Genomic DNA, 21,042 nt, shown 5'->3' with positions numbered 1-21,042 from the left:
AAGGAGCTAAATGGGATGTGGAACAGCTGGGACACAGACTGGTACCCATATGGGATGCTGCACTTGCAAGTTGGGGATTGTCCAGTTGAGACGTCACATCCGCTCCAGTCAAAGGCATTTTTTTAAATACATATCTAATGTCATCTCTAAGTATAATCCTAAAAACAAGAGCCTATTTGTTTGGCAAAGAATGTAAAGTTAGTGTAAATGTTACACTTACTCAATGTTCCCCTAAATATGTCTGATTATAGGCCATAGGTTCAAGGATTGGTGTGCTAACACAAAGTGCAACCAACATGGGGCTGTCCACTCTCATATCCTTCCTGTACGGATGGGAGATGACACTGCTGATGCTGAGTATCGCTCCAGTACTTGCAGTGACCGGGATGATTGAAACTGCAGCCATAACGGGTTTTGACAACAAGGATAAGCAAGAGCTGAAACACACCGGAAAGGTAAATTGAAGACCAAGATGACATCATCACGTTTCAGGAGAAAAGCTCCTGTGTTTAGGAAATGTTAATGTCATCTCTGCCGAGTGACATGCATATATGCAAATGCATATAGACCAGCACTGGGATTGCAGTAGAATGTGTTATAGCAAGAGGATATCTGGCCTGGCGTGATAGAGTAGTGGTTAAAGTCCTCGCCTTGAACGCGCCCTGGGATCCCATGTGGGCACTGGTTCTAATCCCGGCAGCCCCACTTCCCATCCAGCTCCCTGCTTGTGGCCTGGCAAAGCAGTTGAGGACGGCTCAAAGCCTTGGGACCTTGCACCCGCGTGGGAGACCTGGAAGAGCTCCTGGCTCCTGGCTTTGGATTGGCTCAGCTCCAGCCGTTGCGGCTGCTTGGGAAGTGAACCATTGGATAGAAGATCTTTCTCTCTGTCTCTGCTCCTCTCTGTATATCTGCCTTTCAAATAAAAATAAGTAACTCTTTAAAAAAAAAAAAGAGGATATCTGACTTAGAATACAGAGTCTGGAGTCTATCACTAACAATTGTGTGAAACGAACAAGTTACATCAGCCTTTTAGAGTTCTGCTTTTGCACCTGTAAGTAAGCAATAATAACAATATCCACTTATGGTTTTGTGTGTGTGACAAAACTTTTGGCATGATTAGACACAAGACACATAGCATAGCATGTGGAAGACAGTAGGCCCCTAATGATGTCAACCGTCATCACTGTTACTCTGACATGGTAAGAGTTTTCTATCATTGTGATCCTATATTCTTGCTTGAATAGTTACATTTTCTTGAGCCATTTTTCTTGCTGATTTATTTTTCAAAATGAGGAAGAAATACAAAAATTACAATTATAAGACTACATGCAGATCCTGACAGTGTATAAGGCAAGATTTTAGAGATAAAGACTTTTTTTTAATACTAATCCAGGTGAACCATGTACTAAATTATTTGGAAAACCATCTGATATATTTAAGCTCCCCAGTCTCAACTGTATTCATGGAAATAATGATTGTATTGGAGGTTTGGGGAGGCATTTTTCCAGAGTCATCGCATCATCGCATGGAAGAGACCTCCCAGGAGCCCTTACACAACATCCTTCTCGAGTGTTCACTCCTCTCCCTGGAGGCTGACCGCACATGACTTTCACGGGGGCCTGTCTTTGGCTTGGCTTGGTTACCTGCATGACAGTTATTTTTTGGTTTGCTTTGTTCTTGGCTGCATCCTGTCCTACTCTCCTTGGCGTTCATTTCAGGGAGATATGACACCTGTTTTTCCTGACAGCCTTTCAGAAGCTCAATCAGGCCCTTGCTGGGTCTTCTCATGGCCACACACGCCAGGTCTCTGAGCTGCGCCTTTGATGATGCAGTTTCCAAGAGCTCTACCACACTGAGGAGCAGCCTGTGAACGGGGGAACGGCTTCCACGCCACTTTTGGTCTGCATCAGTGATGGCCTCACAGGGTGTGAGTCAGGAGTCCTCTGGAGCGAGCATGCCAAGCTCATGACTTGCTAAAATCTGGTTTGCCCGACCCTTGGACTCTTCTACTTTTGCTGTGCTAGATACGGACCCGTGGAATGTCTACTGCCTCTGTACAGACCCAACTTCTTAGCAGGTGCTTGCCTCAGAGATAGTGAGCAGTTATTTGGCCCTTCCTGTGTAACCTCACATTTCTGATAACCTAGTTTCTAATTTAATGAGACAATTATTCTGTAAGTAATCCATTTTTACTTATACCATGAGTTTTGGTTGCACATATCCTCTTTGACTTTTCCAGTTTGTATCATTCCAAAAATCCCCTATCAATTCAATCAGGAATTCTAATAGGACATCTCCCTCAAGCTTTTTATGCAAACCAATGTTTCTTTTTTTTTTTTAAAGATTTATTATTATTATTGGAAAGCCGGATATACAGAGAGGAGGAGAGACAGAGAGGAAGATCTTCTGTCCAATGATTCACTCCCCAAGTGAGCCGCAATGGGCCGATGCGCGCCGATCCGAAGCCGGGAACCAGGAACCTCTTCCGGGTCTCCCACGCGGGTGCAGGGTCCCAATGCATTGGGCCGTCCTCGACTGCTTTCCCAGGCCACAAGCAGGGAGCTGGATGGGAAGTGGAGCTGCTCGGATTAGAACCAGCACCCATATGGGATCCCAGGGCATTCAAGGTGAGGACCTTAGCCGCTAGGCCATGCCGCCGGGCCCCAAACCAATGTTTCAAACACCAATTTCCAACCCAGACCAGCAAAATATATTACTGCTTCTTTAGGCTGCAAGTGCATATTTGGAGAAATCATCAAATGTCTTAATTTTTTCTTAACAAGACCAAATTCATTTTTTCTTAAAAACAGAGTATTTTCTAGTCATGAAATGATATTAGTTATTTCCCCCACTGTAAAGTACAATCAGAAATAGAGGGTGTTTTGTCGTTGTTGTTATTGTTATTTTGGTTATGCATTTCTTTCCTTTATCCCTCAAACAAGGTTCCTACATTTGTATACATTTTCCTTCATGGTATGGAATATTTGGGGGGAGATCTCTTTTTTTTTTTTTAGTTCATGCTGAAAATAGAAAGATCTTAGAACAATCCAACATCAGCACTGAGAGCAGAGGTCAGGAATCTTGCATCTCACTCTCTCCCGCAACCCGCGTTGAGTACTGACATCCACACAGTTCTCTGACCCAGATCCACTCGGCCTGTCTGGAAGCAGTAACCTGGAAATAGGAAGTTTCTCTTTCAAGCCAACATATGCTCACATGTTTAGAAAATTATCCTCAGGCCAAATCTCCTCCATGTTGGATCTCACGTAATGAGACATTCCTCTTAACAACTTCATAAATACAAGGAGGCATTCATTGTACAGAATGAAGCATCCCTGCAAGCTCGCAGATGTCAAAATGAGACATGGATTTACCTTGTAAAGAATGTTATAGCTTTGATAGTTTACCGAGAGGTTGCTGCATCTTCTTGGGTCCCTGTTCGCATTTATGAGCTAGAATAAAGTAATCATCTATTTGCTTCCCTCAGCTTTGACTTGAATTGTTTCTACAGTTTAGAAGACTCATTTCTGTGTGGAATCAGATTAATTTGATAATCAATAAGGACTTACAAGGAGCTAAACCAGGAAGAGCAGCCTACATCTTTTCAAACCTGGAGTGTCCTTTTTCTATCTTACTTCTCGGGAATAAGGTTAGGTGATGAAGAATATTTGTCAGCTAAACTTAATAACTTGCTGTATTTACTATACATGTCCCTAGGAGAAGTGACTGGAATTCATAACAAGGAAAAGTTTAAAGATTATTAATGTCATTTCTACATTCCATTACCCTCCATTTTAAGATAGCAATGGAAGCGGTGGAGAACATACGTACCATCATTTCCTTGACCAGAGAGAAAGCCTTTGAACACATGTATGAAGAGATCCTGCACACGCAACACAGGTGATTGGCTGTCTTACACTCCACTAACTGTTCTTCCTCCTCAGTGATTCCAGTGGCTGGCCAGCCAACCCACTTCCTCTGGACTGCCTCCCCATCCCAGAGCCCCATAACGCCTCAAGTGACTTTACCAAAAGGAAAAAAGAGGAGGAAGAATAAAGATCCTACCAGGGACTGGGGTCCAGATCCTACCAGGGACTGGCTCTTACTGAGTGTGCACATACTTCTCACCTTCCCGAAATAGGATGGCAAAAGTAACAGTCAGAGCCAGGCTCTTTATAAACTAAATCCCTAAATCATGTATCTTTCTAAGAGAACACATACACACCAAAATAGGCTCATTCCTTTTCATTGTAACTAGTCCTCCTTATCACACTGACCTGGGGATCCTCTCTCTGTGACTCACCACAGAGATAGCTTTGTGTTCTCCACCAGGCATGCCTGTGGCTGGTACCACCCTTTAGTTCCACTCTCTAGGAATGCAAGATTACAATGGAGAACAAGAAGATACTGTTATACACCTATAAGCCAAAACTCTTTCTCACATTAGCTAAACTTTTAAAGACATGTCCACTCAGAGGAAATTACATAAAGGCTGCTTTGTTCCACTGAACCCTAGCATCTATACAGCTGATGGGACATCATTACATGATCTGCATTCTCTATGGAAAAATCAAAATCATTTTCTCTGAATCCCCAGAAAAAAATGTATTTCCACAAAAATGATTACAGTTCAAAGTCCACTACACTCTGTGCCTACATTTGCTGCATTGTCCTTGCTAGTATTCACTTGGGAAATGCTGTGCCTTTCAGAAATGCCCTGAAGAAGGCTCAGATCACAGGGAGCTGCTATGCCTTCAGCCACGCCTTCGTGTACCTGGCCTACGCAGCAGGCTTTCGATTAGGAGCCTATTTAATTCAAGTTGGACGAATGACCCCCGAGGGCCTGTTCATGTAAGTTGTGCCTGCAGATCATTACCTCTCTGCGAGAAAGATCTCTAGCTTGTAAATCACAAAGGTGGGAAAAACATGCTTGGAAAATGAAAAACTCCACTCTTTTTTCCCTTTTAAATTCTATTTTTGACAAATAGTAATTGTTTATGTTATATATACGGGGTAAGGCTGATGTTTCTGTTGCTTTTTAAGATTCATTTATTTATTTCAAAGACAGAGTAACAAAGAGAGAGGGAGCAGGAGGGACAGACAGACACACACACACACACACACACAGAAAGAGAGTGAGAAGTCTTCCATCCACTGGCTGCCTCCTAACACGGCCACCATGGCCAACAATGGTCCAGGCTCAAGCCAGAAGCGGGGAGGCTCCATCCTGGTCACCTACATGAGTGACAAGGGCCCAAGAATTGGGGCATCTTTCACTGCTTTCCCAGGGATATAGGCAGCTGCCATCCCAACCAGCGCTCTAATATGGAATGCAGATGTCCAGTGTGGCAGCTTAACCCATTGTACTACAATACCAGCCCCACAATATAAAGCTCAGATATGGACCTATGTTATAGAGTGACTAAATCATGGTAAATATATTTGCTCTTGGTATTTACTATCATTATTTATGTACTAAGAAGTATGACACAGCTGATAAAATATTAACAATGATACCAATTTTTTTTATTTTATTTTTTCTAATGATTACATGGTTGATCGGGGTGGGAAAGAGCAAGGTTTAGGAATTTGGGGTGAACTGATTGTCTCCAATATTGCTATTTCTTCTTGTTGTTTCTGGGGAAAGAGGAGAGACAGAGGGGGAAGCCACACTTGATTTTCCAAATGTCCCAGTAATCAGGGATGAGGAACTGCCACCTCATGTCAACCCAGGGTCCCAATGTGTGTATATACCGAGGGTTCTGCCCAAGTGGTTTGGAATGCTGTCATTTTCAATGATCCAAGGATGACGTCACACCCTCCCCCAATATCCATTGGCTGACATAGTAAGCCTCAAGTCATTTGGCTGGGATAGTTGTCCAGCTTGCTCTGTTTTCCTTCCACTATGGCACCAAATGAGATGCCATATTCTCCTTTTACAACAGGGCCTGTGTCCAATACTCCATTTTTTTTTTCACTAAGTAGGACATGTTCTTGCAAGTGAGCCCATGGACCCAGGCCAACTCCAAAATGAATCATTCCTGCTTTGATTTAGAATATGGGAAAGAGAGTTGAGAATGTACCTTCTTGACCTATATTCCTTCGCGCCTCCCAGTGTGTGGTGGGGCCAGCCATCATCCGCTGCTTCCCCAGGATGCATTAATAGAAAGCTAGGCCTGAAACAGAGCAACCTGAACTCAAACTGCAAAAGCATACACACCCACTTTCTTTGTTTGTTTGTTATTGGAAAATCAGATATACAGAAAGGAGATAGAGAAAATCTTCCATCTGTTAGGTCACTCCCTAAATGGCCACAACAGCCAGAACTGAGCTAATCTAAAGTCAGGTGCTTTTTCCCAGTCTTCTACATAAATGCAGGTGCCCAAGAACTTTGGCCATCTTCTGTTGCCTTCCCAGGTCACAAGCAAGGAGCTGGATCGGGAAGTGGAGCACCTAGGATATGACACCCACATGGGATGCCAGCCCTGGTGTAGGGTCCCAAGGTTTTGGGCCATCCTCTGCCACTTTCCCAAACCATAAGCAGGGAGCTGAATCACAAGTGGAGTCTATCTGGGATGCCAGCACCAGAGGTAGAGCCTGCATCAAGCTGGCCCCAACACTCTCATTTGTTTTCTAAGATTTATTTTTATTTGAAAGGCAGACTTATAAAAAGAAGGAGAGACAAGAAGAAGGTCTTTCATCCATTGGTTCATTCCCCAAATGATCAAACTGGCCAGACCCAAGCTGATCCAAAGCCGGAAGGCAGGTACTAGTAGCCTCTTCCGGACCTCTCACATGGGCACAGGATCCAAGCACTTGACCCATCTTCCGCTGCTTTCCCAGACCAGCAGTAGGGAGCGGGATCTGAAGTGGAGCAGCCGGGACACAAACAGAGGAAAATTCGCCTATTGAGCCATGGCACATGCCCCTCCCAATTTTTTTAAACAATAGAAATATAAAATTTGGGGGAAAAATGCATGTTGGCCATTGTACTTATGTTCTCCTACAACAGCACACAGTGTTGCCTACGGGAACCTCTACAGACCATAATTGGGACATTTATTCTTGGGCTTTGTTATGATTATTAAAATGAATTAGATAGATCAATGACAGTCCAAATCCAAAGTGATGTCTTTAGTTCACAGACCCTCCTTAGATCAGCTGGGTCCTCCCTGCCCCTGCTGGAATGCTGGCACACCCAAGCTCACAAGCTGATTGTATTCAATAAGCTTGTTTAAAAACTGATTGCTTAAAATGCTGAGCTTGTTTTCCACATTTTTCTAAACTTTCAAGCCTTCTGAAGCTCCTCACGCTCCATTTCTTCTCAGAACTGGCTTTGGGTATCAGTGGAAAGCAAATCAGCCAAACACATTCATACAAAGTTAGGATTCCTTGTGCAAAACCTCACAGAGCATTGTTACCCGATTCCCATCAACGTCTCTGTCGTCTTCCCAGCTCTACATAGAGCACCAAATCCTGGCAGCTCTGATTCTAAAATATTTCTCACTCCCTCCACCTTTGTAACCTTCCTCCAGGTCTCTGTCTCCCAGCACAGGGTGCTAGCAATCACATTCCCACTGATGCCTCCATGTCCCTGCTCATTCCCCAAAGCACGGTCTCCCCAGAGCAGCCAGGCTGATCTCTCAGAGCACAAGTCCAACTATATCAACGTATTTAGCGACTGGCATGGCTTCCCGTTGAAACTTAGAAATAACCCTGTTCCTTATCAGGTTGTGAAAACCTTTCCTTGATGGGATTTCCTGCTTCCTTTCCAACTTTCACCCAACAGTCTCCTTTTGAACAACACATCAGCCCCAACTTGCTGTTTGTATCTCCTGAATCTCCCAGCTCGCATCTCTGTGCTCCTCTTCCCTCTGCCTGTGGGGATTGCTCCTAGCTCGCTGCTGGGCTGCCTCTCTCACCAGCCAGGTTTCCACTCCTAAGTCTACCATGCAGAGGAGCCCTACATTCTCATCATGCTCTTCCCGACTATCATAGCTTCTCTCATTCGAAACACTTAACCACTACATGCAATTGTCCTTTTTGCCTCTGCATTTACTGAGTGTCTAAACCATAACCTTTTCTGCTTCTATACATATTGATAACATAGACTAAGTGTAGATCTCAGATCAGCTTGTTCACTGATGTTCCCCTAAAATCCCCTCTAAAAACAACAACAAAAATGTTTGGCCCAAAATAGACACCTAATAACTACAGACAGAATGGAAAAAACGTAGGCATACTGAGATTTGAATAAGTTAAAACTAAGCAAAAGGGGGCAGTGTTGTGGCATAGCAAGCTAAGTCACTGCCTGTAACAACAGCATTCCATACCAGCACTGGTTTATGTCCTAGCTGCACCACTTTTGATCCAGCTTCCTGCAAATTCACACCTTGAGCAAGCAGTGGAGGAAAGCCCAAGTGCTTGGGCCCCTGCACCCATGTGGGTAACCAGGAAGAAAGTCCTGGCTCCTGGCTTTGGACCAGCCTAGCTCTGGCCATTGCAGCCATCTGGTGAGTAACAGCAGATGGACCTCTAGTTCTCTCACTCTGTAACTCTTTCTTTCTTTTTTTTTTTTTAAGATTTATTAATTTTATTACAAAGTCAGATATATAGAGAGGAGAGACAGAGAGGAAGATCTTCCGTCCGATGATTCACTCCCCAACTGAGCCGCAACGGGCCGATCCGAAGCTGGGAACCAGGAACCTCCTCCAGGTCTCCCACGCAGGTGCAGGGTCCCAATGCATTGGGCCGTCATCGACTGCTTTCCCAGGCCACAAGCAGAGAGCTGGATGGGAAGAGGAGCTGCCGGGACTAGAACCGGCGCCCATATGGGATCCTGGGGCGTTCAAGGCGAGGACTTCAGCTGCTAGGCCATGCCTCCGGGCCCTGTAATTCTTTCTTTCAAATAAAAAGTAAACTAAGCAACGAATTCTTAACCCATTGAGTGCAAATATTTCAACGACATTTATTTCCAAGTTACCTTAGGTGCTATACTCCTTGCTCAATATATGCTTTTATAGAGTGCACTTTGTAGGCTGAAGGGACATTCTGAGGAATGTCACCCTACGCAGATCATCAGCATGTGACTGAGAGACAGCAGGGAGGATCTTTCCAGAAGGGAGTCACCCAAGACTGCAAAGCAACCCATCAAATATTATCCTCCCCGTGTCAGCAAACCTGCAGTGAGTCCTCCCTCAGCATCACCCTCCTCATCCTCTGAATTACCCCGTCATATACAATGTCTCCCTTTTACAGATGGGAAAAATTAAGTCCCAAAACTTCTGTCTAAACTGTTCTTTCCAGACCAGCCTGAGCTTCTGAGATTCTAGGATTCATAGTTCAGCTTTCTTTCATTCCTATCTGACATATTTGTGCATGAAGACTTAGTTCAACAGGAAAACCACTTCTGAACTGTATGGTATTACTTAGGATATTATTTACAGGTTTTAAGAAGACATACAACTAATCGTTCTAGATCAATATGATGGTATGTCAAAAATCCATGCAAAAGGGAATTAACAAGGGCTGGCACAATGGCTCAATTGGCTAATTCTCCACCTACAAACACCAGTATCCCATATGGATGCCAGTTAGTGTCCTGGCTGCTCCACTTCCCATCCAGCTCCCTACTTGTGGCTTAAGAAAGCAATGGAGGATGGCCCAGAGCCTTGGGACCCTGCACCCATGTGGGAAATCCAGAAGAAACTCCAAGCTCCTGGTTTCACATGAGCTCGGCTCTGGCCGTTAAGACCATTTGCGGAGTGAATCAGCAGATGCAATATCTTTCTTTCTGTCCCTCCTCTCTGTAAACATCACTTTCCAATGAAAATAAGTAAATCAATAATAATATTAATAGTAACAATAAAACTGTGTAGAACATTCACCTATTGTCTACTTCCCTAGAGTCTTCACTGCAATTGCCTACGGTGCTATGGTCATTGGAGAAACACTTGTTCTGGCACCTGAATATTCCAAAGCCAAATCTGGAGCCGCACATCTGTTTGCCCTGCTGGAAAAGAATCCGGCCATAGACAGTTACAGCCAAGAAGGCAAAAAACCCGTAAGCTCCACTACGACTTTCAGTGTCTGCTAACTCAGTGAAGGCGCAGTCTCGTGACTTTAAAACAGATGAGGCAGTAACACAAAGAGTTAAAAGCTCATCCAAAATAATTTTGTGCTACAAAGGGGGACAGAGGATCTTGTCTTAGCAGAACTTTAACCTCCTATAGCAAAAGAAATGGATTTGATATTCTCAAAATAGGAACTTCACAGACATGAAACAGTCAAAATAAGGTTTCATATTGGTCTTCAGGGAAGCAAGGGTATAAGAAACTTGATCTTTGAGTGTATACGTGTAATGCTACTCTTATTTCTTTTTAAACATAGTAAACCAATTGGGTGTCTCTCTGATATCTATATGTCCCTATTAGATAGGACTGAATGTGTGGCACAGAATTTACAAATACTTCTTAAAATGACCATAAAGCAATATATCTCATCTTTGATTTAATAAAAGTGAAAATCATCTAAATATCATTTGCTTTTAAAAATTAAAATCAAGTCAAACTAAACTGGCAAATATTAAGTAGTGAGGTGGGATGGTAGGCACAGGGCCATGTGTTATTTTTTCCCCTTTTTTTCCTCTTTGTTTTCATGCACTTGAAAGACAGAGCAATAGAGAGAGAGAGCACATTTGTGAGCGAGACCTTCCATCTACTGGTTCAGATCCCAAGTCCTTCTACCAGCCAGGGCTGGGCCAGGATCCTAGAACTCCATCCGGGGCTCCCCTGTGGATTGGAAGAGCCCAAGAACCTCTTTGATCTGTCACCTGCTACCTTCCCAGGTGCATTAACAGGAAGTTGGATTGGAAGCAGAGGAGCAAGGACTCAATGTGGACACCTCGAGCAGTGGTTTACCCACTGTGTCACAACAGCTGCCCTTCTCTGCTTTTACATATGTTTGATACCTTCTATATTAGAAAGTTTTGAATAGTAAGAATAAATTCTAAAATGCACTGAAATCTAGAAGTTACCTGAAATATCTCCATATGCCTTTTCCAAAGACATCAGACAATACAAACAAAAACTGTCATCTCCAAGTTCATGCAGAATTCTGGTTCTTTTCTGAACCTCGTGTGTGTGTGTGTGTGTGTGTGTGTGTGTGTGTGTGTGTACAGTAATTCTTATGCATTATGGAGGCAAAATGCAAAACACGGAATAAGCTAAAAATAAACTATTCTGTACTTACATTTTGATACATATCCTCCCAGATTTATTTTTTTCTATTTTCAGTATTCTTAACCATATATCTAAAAATAGCATCAAGTAGAGATAAGTATTGAGTTGCAAATCATCAGCCTCTAAAAAGACTGGCACCTACAGAGGAAACTGAACTTTCAGGTGAGCATCCCTGTCAAATAGCAACCAAATGAAAATGAAGATAAATCACATATGAACTGTAACTGATGCTCCATTCACACATTAATGCATGTAGCTGGTGAGGACCCCAGCTCTTCTGCACTAAGCAATAAAGATCTGTAAACACAGACCATGTTTAAAAAATATATATGTGTGTATGTATGTATGTATCCAAAGCAGTTGGTCAAGCACCCACTTCTATAGAACGGACTGTCTGCTTAGTCCCATCAAAGGAAGCCAGTGCTTTTTTGGAACTTTGCTAAATCCAGCTGTCAAGATAACAAGAAAGAAGGTAGGGGCAGGGATTCGGTACAGTGGTTCAGCCCTGCTTGGGAAGCCCACAACGCCTACTTTAATACTTCGGTTCAAGTTCTGCCTCTTCGGCTTCCAGCTCGGCTTCCCAACGCACACCTGGGAGGTAGCAGGTGATGGCCCCAAGTGGTTAGGTCGCTGCTGACCACAGGGGCAACTCTAGGTTGCTGCCACCCACAGGGGAGACGCTAGGTTGTTGTCACCCACAGGGGAGGCCCAAGCTGAGCTGCTGTCTCCCAGTTTGGCCATGGCCCAGTCCTGGTTGTTGTAGGCATTTGGGAAGTGAACTGTAAAAGCAATGCCTCCCCATCTTCCCCCCTCCTCCTATCTCTCGCTCTCTCACTCTGCCTTTCAAACCAAAAAATGAATTTTAAAAACACTACAGTGTCCATTTTCAAATAAAAATCAGAGAAATAAAAAACACAAGCAGAGGCGACAGACATTAACATGCAGTCAGCACCAGAAATGAACACGACTCTTCCAGGCTAACACAGTGGTGGACAGGTGCACAGCTCTCAGCCAGCACTGAGCCAGGGTCACAGCCTTGCACAGTCGCCCTTCTGAAAGCTGTCCACTTCCTTCCACAGGAAACATGTGAAGGCAACTTGGAGTTTCGAGATGTCTCTTTCTTCTACCCATGTCGTCCAGACGTGTCCATCCTCCGTGGCCTGTCCCTCCGCATCGAGAAAGGGAAGACGGTAGCATTTGTCGGGAGCAGTGGCTGTGGGAAAAGCACTTCAGTCCAACTTCTGCAGAGGTTTTATGACCCCACGAAAGGGCAAGTGGTGAGACTGGATTCCAAGGCACCTAACCTGGGTGCTTTTCTGAAACAACCTCTAGGAACTAAGCATCCTGCTTTGGTTTGGTTGGAGGAAAACAATGAAGAAGTTCAAAGAAAAGGTCCTTATCCCAACCCTTAACTAAGAAAACAAGCAATGTGGTAATAAAGATGATGGCTCGGGACTTTGAAGTTAAGTTTAAAGGCCCAAAGATTCTTCAGCCAATCTGGGGAATTTGAGTCTAGTGAGCCACACAATTCCTATAGAACATGGGTTTGGAGGACAGGTCCAAAGTCTGCATCACAGCTGTTGGTTCTTGGTCCTGCTGGGGTTGAAGGCACAGGTAAAGGTTTGCTCCATGCCTCCTGGTTGAGGCGATGCTGTTCCCTGATTGTCTCCACCCAACTGTGAAAACCCAGTGTGGGATTTCAGATTTATTAAATAAGCGCCATTAGCTCAGGTACCCCAAAAAAGGCGTAACTTCTTCCCCTTGATTTCCAACATTACCTGATACTTATCACGTTATATCCTGGTTTTCCCTTCCTCCTTTTCCTGTTAAGGATCACACAGCACACACCCTCTTGGCTTTCTATTACTGTCCTCTCCCCAGCACCTAAAAATCAAAGGCTGCCATGGGACTCCGTATTCTGCAATTTAGCATCTCTTCCTCCTTGCGAATACTCAGAGTTGTCTGATCAGGCAACATTCCTCTGTTTTCACCCAGCACACTCCCTCCAGGGAGCCTTCCATGGTTTCCCACTGCTGTCAGCAGAAACCACCATCAGTTCCCACCATCAGTCAAGGTCTTCCATGACCCAACCTCCTCACGCACTCTCAGTCACACTGGTTTCCTTGCATTCTTCGGACACATCCACGAGCCTTTGATCTTGCCGAGACTGTCCTAGCTTTTAACTTCTCTGGATCCTCCTCATCATTCTCCTTCCTAGTCTGAATACACTTCCTACTGCCTCCGTCACTCTCCTGGGACGTGTTTTCAGGGCACCTTTCCCCCTGTGTTGATTGAGTGACTTGCTACTGTGTCTCATACCTAGCCCAAGTCCTCTACAATATAAGCCACAGGAAGATAAGGAGTTTTGTCCTACTTACTTCTATGTCCTCAGTGCCTATAGAGCCTCCATCCCACAGCAGATATGCCTGTCAATTATCCGGCATTCATTACACATCCATGTGAGTAATAGTGATATGCAAAATGCTTTATCAATGCATGTGGGGGCCAGCACTGTGCTGTAGGGAGGAAAGCATCCCCCACACACACATCATCCAATATGGGTACCACTTCATGTCTTGGCTGCTTCATTTCTGACCCAGCTCCCTGTTCATGGCCAGGGAAAAGCAGCAGCAAATGGCCAAGTCATCAGGCACCTGTACCCACATAGGAGACCCAGATGAAGCTCCTGTCTCTTGGCTTCAAACCTGCTCCAGTCCTGGCCATTGCAGACATCTGAGGAGTGAGCCAGCAGATGGAAGATATCTCTCTCTCTCTCTCTCTCTCTCTCTCTCTCTCTCTCTCTCTCTCTCTCTTTCAAATAAGTTTTAAAAAGAAAGATATGTGAACCAAGTGAACTACTACATCAGTCTACACCTTGAGTTTCATCAGGCTCTGATCTGGTGGAACTAATCTAATCAGGTCCCAGTGGCAGGGGCAGTTGGTCACCTTGCAATTCCATCTGACTTCAGCACGGGGTACCCAGCCTTGCTTCAAACTCCATGCTGATTTCTGGAATGTGGGTCGATTCCTAAGAACATCGGCTGAGTTCATTTTAGTGAGTTACCTGTCGCTTGCTTGTGCCCCGGGTGTGATTTACGAGCCTCCCCTGGGTCACAGCACACTTGGGGATAGCTGACATTCCTTAGCTTCTGGCTATGATGTGTGTCTGTTGGAATCCAGTGCGCATAACGTGATGCCGCTGTCAGATCTTCACATTCTCTTCTCGGCTCTTCTGCCGGCAGCTGCTGGATGGCGTCGACGCAAAAGAACTGAACGTGCAGTGGCTCCGGGCCCAGCTAGCCATCGTCTCCCAAGAGCCTGTGCTCTTCAATCGTACCATCGCCGAGAACATTGCCTATGGTGACAGCAGCCGCGTGGTGCCCTTGGAGGAGATCAGGGCGGTGGCCCAGGCCGCAGACATCCACGCTTTCATTGACAGCCTCCCTCAGGTTAGACACCCCCAACGCCTTGGAGCCCCACCAGTTGTGCACCTGCACGGATTGTCTGCACTCCTTGGGCTGCACAACTGGTGTATTTATTGCCAACATTTTAACACACGGCTATGGAACAAAAAAGCAAAGCTAAAAGGTTTTGTGGAGTAATTTTTTTTTTTCTAAGCCCAGATCTTACTATTTGTCACATTAGCTCTGGTACTTGGACTCCTTCCCCTCTGTCCACCATGGCTATTCTGTCCGATGAATGAATCACTGTCACCTTCCTGGGGAGAGGAACTCACAAGCCCCCTTCCTCACACCAACCAAAAGAATCCCTTGCGTCCCTAAATCCAACCTTGTCCCCTGCCTGCTTAACAGAGTTGCACAGTGTCTGTTCACCCCAGAGGCAACCCCTGGTGTGGCTGGAGTGATCTGTGCCACCCCACCTAGCTGTCTCCCTAGCCCTGAAGTTGCCACTTGCTCCCTCTGCTGCAACCCTGCTCATCTCCTTTCTGTCTCAAAAACACACCAGTGTGTGCCCTTTCTCACTCCCCAATTCCTTAGCATGCACTTCCTTCCTCTGGCTTCTTGCATAGCCAGTTCCTTAACAGTCAAGGCCTGGGCCCGACGGCGTGGCCAAGCGGCTAAGGTCCTCGCTTTGAATGCACCAGGATCCCATATGGGCACCGGTTCTAATCCTGGCAGCTCCACTTCCCATCCAGCTCCCTGTCTGTGGCCTGGGAAAGCAGTCCATGATGGCCCAAAGCCTTGGGACCCTGCACCAGTGTGGGAGACCCAGAGGAGCTCCTGGCTCCTGGCGTCAGCTTGGCGTGGTACTGGCCATTGCACTCACTTGGGGAGTGATTCATTGAACAGAAGATCTTCTTCTCTGTCTCTCCTCCTCTCTGTATATATGACTTTGTAATGAAAATAAAATAAATCTTTAAAAAAAAAAAACAGTCAAGGCCTTTCAAATGTCACCTTCACAGAAGCTTCATCTGGCCACCTAACATAAAACAGTCCCCTCTACTCCTATTCCACTTCACAGTGTTTTCAGGGTACTTCTCACCACCTGATGTGACCCTGAACACTGATTTATTTTTTTTTAATCTATTTTATTGTATTGTTGTTGACAATCTTTACATAGTTAATTACGGTTAAAGAAGAAAAAAAAAGGTTCAGGGGGTATAGGGAAGTGGGTAATACTATTATGTCCATATTGTTTCCATCATGTATCTGAGGTAAAGCGGGATATTAAGGGAGAAGCCCCACCCAGTTTCCCACCCACCCCAAGTCCCGGATGTGGGGCATGCTCTGAGATATTTGCTCAAGTGGTTTTAATAGTTCTCCAGTTATGAATCGCTGCCAGTTTCGCTCGATGAGGTCGTCCATTGATTGATATGGTCCATCATAAAGTCTCCATTTGCCCCATATTTCGCTGCCAACATATAGCTGAGATGAATGATTGACCTCTCTTCCGTGCCAGAGTGTAAGCTTCTTGCCTCACATTTTTTTTTCAACTTTATCTCTATTATTGGCTGTGGCAGGTGAGACAGAAATCGCACAGAAATCAAAAATCTTGGCTGGGGCAGGTACTTGATACAGTGATGAAGATGCCAGTTGAGATGCCCGCCTCCCACACTGGAGTGCCTGGCTTGTAGGACCAGTCTGTTCCTGATCCAGATTCGTGCTCGCGTACATCCGGTGGGCAGCAGGTGATGGCTCAACAATCTGCCACCCATATGGGAGACTTGGATTGAGTTTTTGCATTCTGACTTTAGCCTGGTCCCTGATTGCAGAAATCCTGGGAGTAAATTAGCCAATAGAATATGCCACTGTTTCTCTATGTTGGTCTTTCAGATCATAAGATGAAAGGAGAGAAAGAAAGAAAGGGAAATAGAAAAAAGGAAGGAAGGGAGGGAGGAAGAGAGAGGGGGAGAGGGAGGAAGAGAAGGAAGGAAAGGAAAGTTCGCTTTGAGGTGATGTATCTATGTGGCAAGACCATGTCATAGCTCTGGATACCCACTCCAGCCAAAGGCATCTGCTGAAGGCACGTGGATGTGGAAGGAAAGGCAATTCATTCAAGCCTCTTCAGGGCATTCAATCAAACAGCACGTGGTTTGTGCAATCCACTGCCAACATTCACCTCGAGCAGGCTGAGCACTTGGGTTTGCTTTCAGATGAAGCTGATTCATGCCTGGGTACCAATGGTGTGTGTTCCTCTGACAAACTGCCCAAGGCTCCTGCCGCGAAAGCAATGGGTTGATCTGTGAAGCCAACAGAAATCTGCTCACTGCCCACAGAGCTGATCTGTGTAGGTTTAGGAAGCCGCAGTGGCTTAAGGACCAGAGTGGGATTTCCTTTACTCTCCGTGGCAGGGTCGTGAGTAGGGAGGGGGAACGATGGAAAGCTAGCCCAGTGCTGAACATCACTGTGAGCTCTTGGCAGCCTCAACAGGTGAATGGACGCATTCGAGCAGCCAACCCAACTTCTGCCCAGGCAGACCAGTGATCTATGGAAACCTACATCCTCCAAGCATCCAAAGGGACAAGCCCAGGGTGGGTTAGCAAGAACCCAAGAAAAAGAACCCCATGATGTCCATGTTGTCTTTTGAACACTTGAAATCACTTTGACCTGTAAATAGAAGGTACTGTCCCTTCATGGGAAGGAGTTATGGTAACAGGGAACTATCTCCTACTAGTAATTCTTCTTAGGGTTCTATGTGCAAATTTGCCATTCAGAATCACAGGTCCACTGTTAAGGATCAGCTGTGACATGCAAATAAGACAGCGGTGTTTGCTGTTCCTTTAGCATGTATTTGCAACAACAGCCAAGAATAGACTTCAGTACAGAGATTTTTTAAGAGTAATAAAACTTGAACTATTGTGATGTTTCATGCCCACAGCTGCCATGCTAACTTCAATAACAAAGCCTTCCTCTGTTGATTGCACATCTCTGCCACAGAAATACGACACCTGCGTTGGACTGAAAGGAATACAGCTTTCTGGTGGCCAGAGACAAAGAATCGCCATTGCAAGGGCTCTTTTACGAAAACCAAAGGTTTTGCTGTTGGATGAGGCCACGTCCGCCCTTGATAATGAGAGTGAAAAGGTAACATCTTGCTGTTTCATCTCAGGAATGTATGACCAAATGTATGCACGACCAAATGTGAGTGTACATGCAATAACAAGGGAGGAAATCAGGCCAGTCTGGGAAGAAAGAAAGACCTAGAAAATACTTCTAGTCCCAAGATCACTATTAAAGTTAAAAGATCCGAGTTCAGTGGAAAGAGTTGAGGCAGACCACTGTGTGTTCTGCAAAGATTTTCTCCCTTGAATTGGTCTCATGATCAAAATGGACTCAAGTCTTGCAATATTTCTTCACTCAAAGAAAGAACTCAGGAAACGCTCTTTATCTCATTATTACTCCAATGGCGGTAGTTGGCTAAAATAAATCATTTCCTACATGGATGAAGAAGTACTCTGTCCTGCAGAGTCCTCACCTGCTAGTTCTTCTGCTTCTACGGAGTAGCTGTCACATTGGCTTAGCTGGAAACCAGGAACCAAAAAGGCTTATGACAGCATACTTCCAAAACAAGTTCTTGGCTCCAATCTTGCTACGCCCTTGGCCCCTAGTCATCTATTAAGCAGGCATTTATTTAATAAACACACACAACTAAATACATGAGAGTTATTGACATTTTTCAATGTTTATGATATGCTATTACTTCAATCTTCACAACGGAAGGATTAGCTCCTTTCATTAGCACTCCAACTTTTCAGATAAGCACAATGAAGCCCAGAAAGATGATGTCATTTTCCTAGTTGCTATAGAGAATGTGTGACAGTGAAGCCACAAGTGATGGCTATTTTTAGGTAGAAATTATTTTGAATTCCTGAAGAATGGAGCTGGAAGACTTTGGAGTCATGCATGCCTGGTCTGTCATCCCCAACATTCATCGGGTGTGACAGTGTGAACTCATGTGACCTGGACTCCTCGAACTACAGTTCCTTTATTAGAAAACTGAGAACACGTCCACCTGATAGCACTGCTGCGAGGATTCGGCTGACACATCCATGACCGGGACATTTTAAACACTTAAGAAATGTAGCATTTCACCCTTCACTCTCATCTTCCCTAAGTGACATGACGCCCTGACTGGGGGCTGAGACGCTGTTTTAACCAGGACAGTTTTATAGCTACATTGCACTAAACAGTACAAAAAACAGCAATGAGAGTAAATTAGATCAACTCAACAGCTTCATTTATTTATTTTTCAATTCCTGGCTTTGAGGTCAGAAATATGCATCAACAGCCATTTCTTTGTATTCATGCTCACAAACGCTTTCCCAGCCAGTGTCTTATTTTAGGTAGCTATTGTGGGTTTTTCCAGATTTCTAGTGAATAGAGAAGGTTCACCAAGTTGGGCCATCCCTGCTGGGGCGGGGGGAGCCAGTACAGGAAAGGTTATTCCAGCCCCTCCACCGATTTGACTTGGGGAAGCTGAATAACAGACTCAAACCTAAACTCACAGCCACAACAACCACCTCTCTTGCAGGTGGTCCAGGACGCTCTTGACAAAGCCAGAAGGGGCAGGACATGCCTGGTGGTCGCACACAGACTTTCCACAATACAGAACGCGGATTCGATCGTGGTTCTGCACGACGGGAGGATACGGGAGCAGGGAACGCATCGTGAGCTCCTGAGAAACCGCGACATCTACTTTAGATTAGTCAATGCACAGTCAGTGCAGTGACAGGGTCGAGCCGCCCGCTCTCTTTATAATCAGAGAAAGACTTCTGGGCAACCAACTCCCTGGCAGCTACAATCTCTTTTATTGCATCTATCAATGCCGACAATCATGCTACTCACGCACAGGCACGTTCGGGTCACCCAGCGTCTCCTTCCCCTTGCAGTCTTCCAAGGCAACAGCCCTCTGTGCTAGACTTGCTGAGTGAGAGATAATACCTTTACTCCTTACCAGCTAAGATCGTTCTGTTCACCTTCGCTGATAAAGCAGTTTTCTGCACATTGAATCTGGCGGTTCGGTTGGAAATGGGTTCCCACAGGGAAAACGTCCTGGTTAATTATACAGAAAAGCTTCAGCAAAGGGAGAGTAAGATACAAATGGGGCCGCAGCATTGCACAAATGTCATCTCTCTCCAGCCCATTTTGGGACAGTTGTTGCTTTTCTCCAAGCTACACTCTCACACACACACTCTCTCTCTCTGTTTTTCTCTCTCTCTCAAAAAAAAAACACTCACCATTTTCCCAGATTCTGTTTCATCCCCCTGGGCCTGGGGAGGGAGGCTCCCAGCGTAAGATGTCTGGCAGAATGAAAGTGTGAAGGGTTTCCCATGTCTATCTCAGGTCCTATTAGTCCAGTCTTTAGGGTTTGTAGAATGAATCACAGATCCACCAGCACAAAAACACTGAACTTGCTTCAAATAACACCTGCGTCTGCTGTGGGCTAAAAATGAAAAATTGCCTTTCTTCATTTTTTTAAAAGATTTATTTATTTTAATTAGAAAGTCAGAATTACAGAAAGAAGGAGAGACAGAAAGATCTTCCATCCACTTGTTCACTCCCCAAATGGAAAGGCAGTAGAAAACGACCCAAAGCCTTGGGGCCTTGCACCTGAGTGGGAGACCTGGAAGAAGCTCCCGGCTTCGGATCCTGGCTTCAGATGGGCTCAGCTCCAGCCGCTGCCGCCACTTGGGAATGGACCAGCAGATGAAAGACCTTTCTCTCTGTCTCTCGTTCTTTCTGTAATTCTGACTTTCTGATCAAAATAAATAAATTTTTTTTAAAAAATGCAAAGTAAAAATAGGATTGGGGCTGGGAGGGGTGAGAAGCCGAGGCATTCCTTAGAAGCCTGGGCACCTGCGGACCTTTGGCTATGGATGCTTATAGAATTCTTGGGGAGTTCTCTCCCTGTAGCAGGGGAGGCAAAGAGGAAGCAGGAACATCCCCAGTTCCGGTTCTGTAATTCTTCCTATGGATAGGCAAACCTGCAGTGCCCACTTGCCCCCTCATCCAGTCAGCACCCACCCCACCCCTGGTAGTAGCAGGCATGTGCTTCATTCGCCCGGTACTCTCCCTGCAGTTTTTTTTTTTTTAAAGATTTATTTATTTTTATTACAAAGTCAGATATACAGAGAGGAGGAGAGACAGAGAGGAAGATCTTCTGTCTGATGATTCACTCCCCAAGTGAGCACAACAGCTGGTGCTGTGCCGATCCGAAGCCAGGAACCAGGAAACTCCTCCTGGTCTCCCACATGGGTGCAGGATCCCAATGCATTGGGCCGCCCTCTACTCCTTTCCCAGGCCACAAGCAGGGAGCCGAATGGGAAGAGGAGCTGCCAGGA

The 21,042-nt window shown here is 45.2% G+C and overlaps 1 protein-coding gene across 1 annotated transcript in view; it reads left to right on the top strand.

The window, feature by feature from the left end:
• ABCB5 (ATP binding cassette subfamily B member 5) overlaps positions 1-19,645 on the top strand; it is a 70,325-nt gene extending 50,680 nt beyond the window's left edge. The window contains exons 19-26 of the mRNA XM_058678080.1: positions 252-455; positions 3,800-3,900; positions 4,711-4,851; positions 9,907-10,063; positions 12,320-12,517; positions 14,483-14,689; positions 17,639-17,785; positions 19,233-19,645. Coding sequence (XP_058534063.1) covers positions 252-455; positions 3,800-3,900; positions 4,711-4,851; positions 9,907-10,063; positions 12,320-12,517; positions 14,483-14,689; positions 17,639-17,785; positions 19,233-19,430 — 1,353 coding nt within the window. The 3' untranslated portion in view covers positions 19,431-19,645. The remainder of the gene's footprint in view (positions 1-251; positions 456-3,799; positions 3,901-4,710; positions 4,852-9,906; positions 10,064-12,319; positions 12,518-14,482; positions 14,690-17,638; positions 17,786-19,232) is intronic.
• Positions 19,646-21,042: the final 1,397 nt, after the last annotated feature.

This window comes from Ochotona princeps, chromosome 20, assembly GCF_030435755.1.
Source record: "Ochotona princeps isolate mOchPri1 chromosome 20, mOchPri1.hap1, whole genome shotgun sequence".
In the NCBI taxonomy this organism is placed as follows: domain Eukaryota; kingdom Metazoa; phylum Chordata; class Mammalia; order Lagomorpha; family Ochotonidae; genus Ochotona; species Ochotona princeps.
The sequence above is the reverse complement of the archived record's forward strand: the minus strand, read 5'-3'. Positions and strand labels throughout refer to the sequence as shown.